An 8,513-nucleotide genomic window follows, 5' to 3' on the forward strand; every position below is an offset into this window, starting at 1 on the left:
AAAAGATCTGGGAGCAGAAAGAAAACAAATCCAAACTCTTAAGTTTTGTGCTCATCTGGCATGTCCTGTCCTCAGGGCTCACCTGGAAGGCTGTGGCAGTTGTCTTGCCCCAGCATGGAAAGGTTCGTGGCTGGAACCTGCTCCTTCCCTCCTGGAGAGAGGTTTGCACCAGCTGGGATTGGGGCTGTTCCCGCTGCTGGCTGTGACACTGCAGTGACTCTTACAGGGCATCCTCTACTGCTGTAAAGCCAGGAAACTATTCCCTGGAAACACGCCATCCCTTTGACAGCTCTGCGGGGACAGCGAATCTCTCACCAGATTGACTGATAAAGAGTTGGACAGGAAAAACAACCGGTTTCCAGCGTTTTCCAGTGTGCAATACCGCTTGTCCCCAGTGCTCGTCCTCAGTGCGCGTCCAAGGCCACCAGCGACACGCAGCTGCATCCATCCCGCCCACAGCCCATCCCACTGATCCCATTCCATCACCCGGAGGGGCACGCTCCAGCTCCCCACTTATAAACAAACCCAGAGGCACAGCAGTCCGTCTTTCAGAACTGTATTTCAAGTTCACAATTTGGAGATACACAACATTAGTGATTGCTACGAATCCTCATCACCTTTCTGGAAAAAAATCGGTGATAAAATGCCTAGGTTTACAGGCAAGGATTTCACAAGGAGGAAAATCAAGGCACTAATGGGAATGGAGTATCAACATTTCAATGTTATCTCTAGCATTTCTTTCCTGGTATTAAAAACATGCTTTTAAAGTCCAAACAAGCTCCTTATCCTGCTCTTGCTCCACACTAAAAATATAACAATGCAATTGCTGTCAGCAGGAAAAACAGGACCATAAAATCAAGTCAATTTGTGATCCCACAGAGGAGCTGGCCCTCAACACCAGGCTGGTTCCCAAATTGCTGCATCCTCCTGCTGAAAGCCCTGCCTGGGGTGCTCACCTTTGCAAGAAGAGCCTCTTACTCATGTCTTATTTATCTGAGGTGTAAGTTCTCAGCACTGACTTTGGTCTCCTCCAAAAGGAAGCCTCTGCATCCCACATGGGATTGTGGCAGTCATTCCAGAGGGGCTCCTGGAGAAGTAAAGCAGCTGGATGGCAACATGGGGCTTCTTCAGACCCTGATGATGGAAAAAGGAAAGAGGCAGGGATGTGCTTTAGAACGTGCAGCTGCCAGAGCTGCCTCTGGCCAGGCTCACCGAGAGCAGGCAGGAGCCCCAAGGCTGTCAAGTTTCTGGGGCTGGGTGAGGCACTGCAAGAACATCTCCAAGAGCAGGAATGGCACTTTGTACTTCATGGAGCACTTTTTTTGGAGCACAGCAAAACTCTTAAGTAGAGTCAAGGGCAGCTGTTGAGATCCTGGCTGATTTACAGATGCAGAGGCAGCAGATTACTACCGGGCACTGTACAGTGGGCTACACAGCTGGGAATAAAGCTCAAATCCCAGCAGCTGGACCAAACTCCTTCATTACAGACATAAGCACCAAAAAGTGCATCCTATTGCAAATCTCTGGCTGAGAACTCCCCTCTCCCACACACCTGCCCACCTGCTCTGAAAAAAACAGGGAGAGATTGTGCTAATATTGGTGGGTGAGACTGCTAAAGCCGAGCAGTGTGAACACCCCCAACAGCACTGCTACATTCCTCCTAATTCTTCTAATCCACTGTTAAGGTCTCTCCCAGCTCCTTGGATTTATAACCATTTGCTCCACAAAGGGCCAAAATCCCTTAATGAAAAGTCTCTCACTACCTCACAGGCATCTGAGGTTGCCTTACTGGTAAGTGATGATGACACAGGCTGGGCTGGTGCAGCGCTCTCAGAAAATGAAGGCAATCCATTGATGCAGGCATAAGACCTTCAGCATTTTAGAGCTGTGTTTTGGGGCAGAAAAAGGTATTCTGTATTCTACCCTCTTGCCTCAGGTTGGTATAACAAGCCCCTTTCAAGGCACTCTCTTAGTGGACAAGTCACCAGTAGGACAGACATCTGTCCTCCTCCATTTAATTTTAAGTTATAAACTCAGGCTCCTATGATTCCCACTCCTTTTGGGTCCTAGCTACATCACACCTGTAAAAAAGACAGGAATGTAAACGGGAAGTGCTTATTGCTGCAGCTTAGTTAAACCCCAGATTCACCCAGTGTTTTGCCAATGAGGTTCCTACCTTGGCCTGGGGAGCTGGTGCACTGGAACTCCAGTGGCACTGTGGAAAAATGCAGCTGCTAAATGCAGCAAAGAAGAAAGACTTCAGAAGGATGAGAAGTTCACAGAGGTGATACAGTTCCCATCCTCCAACAACATCAAGAAGTAAAAAAAAAATTATAAGGGAAATATAATTCAAGTAGACTGTGCCAGGGAGCAGGGGAATGGCCTTCACTGGAGCTACCAACCCATTCCAACACTCACTCCAGACACAGCAAAGATGCCAGCAGTGCACTGCTGTGTGAGTCCTGCTGCTCTCTGGAGGATCAGTACACCTGGACTCTGGTAAATTCAGCTGAAACAGAGGCCACTGGTGCTGCTGGATACCCTGGTGCTTGCTGAACAGCAGCCAGAAGGCCCGTGGCTGCAGGTGGCTGTGGCTGAGCTGGGCACACGTGCTGTGGGACAGAGAATTTGCCCAGCTGGCAGCACTGTCCCGGTGAGGCTCCGGCGTGGGCCTGCCCAGGACACTCTCCAAAGGCACCTCTGGCTTGGTAGTGGGAAGAACTGAGGCTGTGTCCTGCAGCATGGCCCTGCTGAGATCCCTCGTGTCCCAGAGTGTGGCCGTATCCCAGAGTGTGGCCGTATCCCGGAGCGTGGCCATGATGCAAGCCCTGGCTCTGAGCGCTGGGGTGCTGGGAAGCAGGAAGAGCCAGAGGCGAAGGGCAGTGGTAGCTCTGGGTGGGGTAAGTGCCAGGCACAGGGTTAATCCTGGGCAGGAAGAAAACAGAAAGTTACACTGTGCTCAGAACTGACACTGCCTAATTAGTGCTGGAAGTGCCCTGGGGGCAGATTTCCTCCTGACCAGAGCTCAGAGAGGTCACTGCAATCCATCAGAGGGATTCACTACAACAAAAGCTCTTATTATAAGCAGCACTTGAGTAAAAAATGGGCTTAGTGGCCTCCCAGGACAGCTGTTCCCATTCCCAACCCACACCGACTCCACACCCACTGAACGAGCGTGGTTCTTGCATGGTTCTCGGCCCCAGGCTCTTTGTGCAAGGAACACACAAGCCAAACTGCGACGTGCCTTGAGATTCCTGTGTGCATCCTCCCTGCCCTGTGAGTGACACATCTGCCAGGTCATTAATCAGGAGAAGTTACAGCCGCCAAGTGTTATTTACCAAGAAAACACAAAGGCCTTTGGTGCCAGTAAGAGCCCAGAGTACAGAGCAAAAAAAAAAGGGAAGGAGGAGAGAGTTAGAAATAAAAGAGAGAGTTAGAAATAAAATTAAACATTCAGAAGCAAGGGCTAGGAAGTCTTTGCCAGCAGAAGGCATGACTCATCCTGCCAAAACCCATCAGGAGAGAGGCAATCTGCCTGGAAGCTGAAGCCTCTGGGACTTCAGGAGTGCTGCTCAGCCCACACACAACTTGAGGATGAGACCTGAGAATCCAGGCAATATTCATGAAGCCATGACTGCCAAGTTCCCAGAAAGAAGAGAAGACTGGCTCATGCTGGGGTTTTCAGGCTTGGAGATTTCAATTATTTGGGGTGTGGGTTTGATTTTGGATTTCTTTTTATTTGTGGACACAAACATGATGCCAAGACCTGGACTTCAAAGAAACATCTCCTGTCTCATGGCAATTTAATGCCTGAATCTTATGAAAATTTAAAATGAAAACAAATCCCATACTATTAAGAGCTCTTGCTTGGAAATAAGAACCAAAATAATAAAAATTAAACTCCAGAGGCACTTACAGAAGTTTTATCCAAGACACAGACATGCAAATTTAGCTGCAGCAGTGGAAGCATCCTAGAAACACCTTCCCACGCCCTGCTTGACAGTCAAATGTTCATGTAAATACCTTTGTGTCACAGCAGTCTGTGTCACCTCACCAAAGGAAGCAGGTTTAGATACTGACGTGCTGTGCACAGCAGGATGGGACTGGTGCTGGCACAGGCTCAGCATGGAGCCAGGCAGCCTCTCCTTCCAAAAGCTGCACTTGCACAGGAGGGAGAGAGAGAAAACACAGACTCTGGATCTGTCTGGCCTCCCCTGCAAGCATTCACATGTTTTGAGTGTCCTGATGGATCTGGGGGACACTCCTGCTGCAGGCAATGGTTGCTTTTATGGTTTCCCATGGGTGAGGCCAGTGCAAACACCTGGGAATGCTTCCACTTCAAATAAAACTTCACAGCGAGCCGATGGTTTAAACAATACATAGAATTTAACCCTGAATAGAAAACTATTTTTCCTTTGTGAAACTGAAAGGACACCTTAGAAAAAGTAAATATTTGATCTCCATTTTCAAGCCTTTTAGAAAACAAGTGAGTTCTCATGGTTTGTGTTAAAACCTTTCCTGCATGTCACCTGTGGGCCCCAAGGCTTCTTCTCTGTAAAGCAACATTGCCTTGATACTGAAAACCTGCTGAAAGGTTAAAAGACACCAAACTTTGCACTGAACTTTGTAAGTGCCATCCTTAATTTACAATGCTCTGCTCCTACATAGGTTTGGACACAACTCACTTCACAGCATTCCTGGCAGGAGAGGTGGGGCGAACAAAGATAAGGATCACGCCCCAGGGAGCCATAGAGCCAGGAACAACTGCCTCTTGCTGAGGCAGAATTACACAACTCAGCTTTCATGTCAGCCACAGCTGCAATACCTTCCCATGTGTACACACTGCCCTTGCAGCAAAGGAGAGGTCTTCCACCTCCATTTAGCTTTCAATAAAGACCTGGTTGAGTTAATTCGTGGTGATTTATTAGTCACGCTGTTGTCACTAGTGTAACATCAATGGGTGACTGTTCCCCACAACACCCACGATGTGAACAGGAGAGGCACAATACAGCTTCTGGAGGCGATTTCATGCCTCTACTCACACCTGAAAACTCCCCTGTAAGATGTTTCACAGGAACTCCTGTACTTACTTGCTGTTTTCAGAGGCTCTTCTCTCTGCTAAGGACCCTGGGACGTATTCCAGCCCTGGTATCCTCTTTAGCAGAGTGAAAGGGAATACCCGGTCCAGCTTAGAGCCCACCGACTCTGGAAAATCGAAGCAGAAACAGTAGCCAAGACCATCTGAAGTCAGAAGCTTGTTAAGGAGAACTGAGGACAAAACACACTCATTTCTGACACAGCCACACAGAGTCCCCCTTTGCCCACAAACCACTTTCCCTGGAGAATTCTCCCGGATCTACCCAGCACCACCTTCAGAGACCATCGCCCTCCTCAGCTCCACGTTCTCTGCATGCACTGAGAAGGAGCAGGTGAGGTGAAACACAAATGCAGAATGGGATGGGACGAGGATGAGCAAAGCCAGTGAGGGTTTAGTGCAGAGAGGAGTCCAGGAAAAGCCAGTGCACCTCAGCGATGAGAACCACAGCACCTCCTCCCCACCACAATCCTGCTTTGGCCCAGGGCTTCCCACTCGGAAAGGATACAGGCTTCCCCAACCAGAAGCCCACACAAGTTCCCCAAAAGCGAAGAGTGGGGGACAAACCACGCTATGCAGAGCCCAAACCACGGCACCAGCACCACAGGAACTCTGCACCCAAAAACCAGAGTCCTCCTCATGCGTGAGCGGGTGGTAGAAACCCCCAGCGTGGCAAAAGCCACTGGCATGAACCCTTTGGCATCTCCCACTTCCAACAGCCTGGAGACAAGGGGCTCGAGGAAGAGGTACAGGAGGGCGGAGAGCACGGAGAAAGTGGCAGTGAGGATGCAGTGCTTCACTGTGCCCACGTTCTTCTCAAAGCTGCCAGCAAAGTACCAGATGATAACAGCACCACAGGTCAGGGAGATCAAGTCCTCGTAGACAAAGATGTAGGTGATCAACCTGTGAACTGAGCACAGCAGCACCTCAGACAGCCACAGACAGCACTGGAGTTGCTATAAAACAATTACGTGCTTGAGCAGAGGGAGAGTGAGCCCACGGGATTAATTAACAGCTTTCATTTCTATCCTGGCATAGAAGAGAAGGAACCTGAGGCCTTTGAAACCAGGCGTAAATAACCAAATAGAGTGAAAACAAGTGCTATCTTGGGTGTCACAAACATATGGGCTGGCTCTTGCTGCTTCCTGGGAAGCTGCCTGGAAAAAAGCAACAGCATCTGTAGTAAATTTCAGTCTCATTAAAAGAGAAAGCAAGAGACATAAAAATAACTATTACAGTCCTGATGATTTTGGCAAAAAGATAAACACTTCTTAAATTGCTGGAAGGCCGATTTTCATCACCAAAAATGCCTGGAGGTTATCACATCTCAGAAGTGGTTCCAAGCTCTAAGTTTAGGTGTTCTCCTGGGCACACAGCAAGGACGGAAACAGACTTCTCCACCTCTCTCCCATCAACCTCAGTTCCACAGCCAGAAAAACACCAGTGAAAAACAAAACAATGCACTGCAATCCCTGGAGACATGTGAGGAGATGGTGGAACCTGCCCATCAGCTCAGAGCACTGGACTGATAAAGAAAATCACTGCACGGGGTAAGTTGGAACACGGGAATTAAAAGCGTAATAAAAATCATTCTGGGAATACCACAGGGACAGAAAAACGCAAATCCCTCAAGCTCGTGGTAGTGTTATCCACTGGGCTTACTGTCAAAGGACGGAGATGAGGGTGAGGGGGAGCAGCCTGATGTCGAGGGACTGAACTGGGTGCCCACAGGCTGGGTGCAGGCCAGGGGAAGCGCAGGGAAAGCGGGAAGAAAAGGGACACGGAGAGCGGGACACGGCGGGAGCAGCGCACTCGGAGACGGGCTTGAGGACGTGCACAGAAATGGGGGCTGAGGGGGGTACCAAGGGGTCCAGGGCAGGACAAGGAGAAGGCCGGAGAAAGGGGACACAAAGGCTCCGCTGGGATCTGGGGAAGGCGCGGAACGGGGTGGGCAGAGGAACCAAGGCGGCAGCGGCTGCGCCCGCCGGCGGCCCCGCTCACCTTCCCCGTCGTGCAGGGCTGCGGGGCGCAGCGCGGCGGCGGAGTGGGCGGCGGGGACACCCCGCAGCAATCCGGGCGCGGAGGCACCGACCGACAACAGCACCGTGAGGGCGGCGGCAGCCGGCGGGGCCGAGGGCGCCGCCATTGCTGCCCCGCGCGCCCGCCGCTTCCGGCCACCGCCGGAAGGCCTGGCCGTTTCCACGGCAACAGGAGGTGCTGCGGGGCCCGTTGCCATGGAGATGGGGGGTCTTCCCCCCCCTTTTGAATTTTTGTTTAATTATTGCTGTTTTTTCCCTGTTCAGAAGGGGAAAATCTCCCCGGCGGGAGGTGTGAGGTCTCGCCGGGAGCCCGCCCAGGGCGGGGTATAGCCTGGTGTTCCCACACGCGGCCGCCCCAGGGTGCGGGAGGCCCATCCAGAGCCGTGCAGCCACCCCTCCCCCAAGCCGCGGGGTCTGGCTGCTGGGAATCACAGAATGCATCAGGTTGGAAAAGATCTCCGGGATCATCGAGTCCAACCCGTGACCGATGAACACCCCCATATCAACCAGATCAGAGCACTGGGTGCCACATCCAGTGTTTCCGTAAACACCTCCAGGGATGATGACTCCACCTACCCTGAGCAGCCCCTTTCCAAGTCTAATCAGCCTTTCTATGAAGGAATTCCTCATGTTCAGCCTGAACCTGCCGTGATGCAGCTTAAGACTATGTCCTCTCACTCTGTCCCTTGTTCCCTGGGAGCAGAGCCCAACCCCCACCTGGCTACAACCTCCTGTAAGAGAATTGTAGAGCACAAGAAGGTCCCCTGTGAGCCTCCTCTTCTCCAGGCTGAGCCCTCCGAGCTCCCTCAACTACTCCTGGTGCTCCAGACTCTTCCCCAGCTCTGTTCCCTTCTCTGGACATGCTCCAGCCCCTCAATGTCCTTCCTGAGTTGAGGGCCCCAGAACTGGATATCGGTCTCAAAAGCTGAGTGTTTCCCTTCAATGTGATGGCCGGAGGTGGACAGGGGTGTTCACGCCACAGCTGCTCCTGCTGTGTTCACACCGGGCCAAGCCTGTGTGAGGTTTGTATTATGTGCACTGTCTGCCTTCAATTCCCCAGCAATATTGGCTTAATCGTTTGGCCAGTTCTAGTTAGATCTAGGAGAGGAATTGGCAGCTCAGAAGTGAAGATACCAAAGTTCTTGAAGGTTTCATGGGCACAGGGAGATGATGAAGTAGGGAGAACTTAATCTGATTCCCTGTGATCATGACCACTGGCTAACTTTATACACAGTTAGCACTAACCACAATTGCATCTGTTCTTGAGCTTGTAGTTGGGAATGGAGCTCTGGATATTGTAGTAGGAAAAGAGTATATTTGCACAAAAGGAGTAAATCTGTTGACACCGTACATCCCACCTGGACGTGTTCCTGTGTCAT

General features: G+C 51.0%; 1 protein-coding gene across 4 annotated transcripts; it reads right to left on the reverse strand.

Annotated features, from left to right (window-relative positions):
• Positions 1 to 540: 540 nt before the first annotated feature.
• Positions 541 to 7,920, reverse strand: RHBDD2 (rhomboid domain containing 2). Of its 4 annotated transcripts, XR_006015683.1 has the most exons (5): positions 7,097 to 7,914; positions 5,604 to 5,998; positions 5,091 to 5,241; positions 2,419 to 2,925; positions 541 to 1,134 (listed from the first exon to the last, which is right to left on the reverse strand). XR_006015683.1 is itself a non-coding variant. In XM_042026024.1 (4 exons), exons 1-4 carry the CDS (start codon positions 7,762 to 7,764, stop codon positions 2,481 to 2,483), a joined length of 1,377 nt encoding a protein of 458 aa, XP_041881958.1. In that variant the 5' UTR covers positions 7,765 to 7,920; the 3' UTR covers positions 541 to 2,480. The 4 variants fall into 4 exon arrangements, 3 of the variants coding, with proteins under 3 accessions (XP_041881958.1, XP_041881957.1, XP_041881959.1); XM_042026024.1 differs by having other exon boundaries at positions 541 to 2,925; positions 5,886 to 5,998; positions 7,097 to 7,920; XM_042026023.1 differs by having other exon boundaries at positions 541 to 2,925; positions 7,097 to 7,913.
• Positions 7,921 to 8,513: the final 593 nt, after the last annotated feature.

The sequence above is a fragment of the Corvus kubaryi genome, unplaced genomic scaffold (genome assembly GCF_017639235.1).
Source record: "Corvus kubaryi isolate FWS band 111438036 unplaced genomic scaffold, C.kubaryi_AGA036_p1.0 37284, whole genome shotgun sequence".
NCBI lineage: Eukaryota > Metazoa > Chordata > Aves > Passeriformes > Corvidae > Corvus > Corvus kubaryi.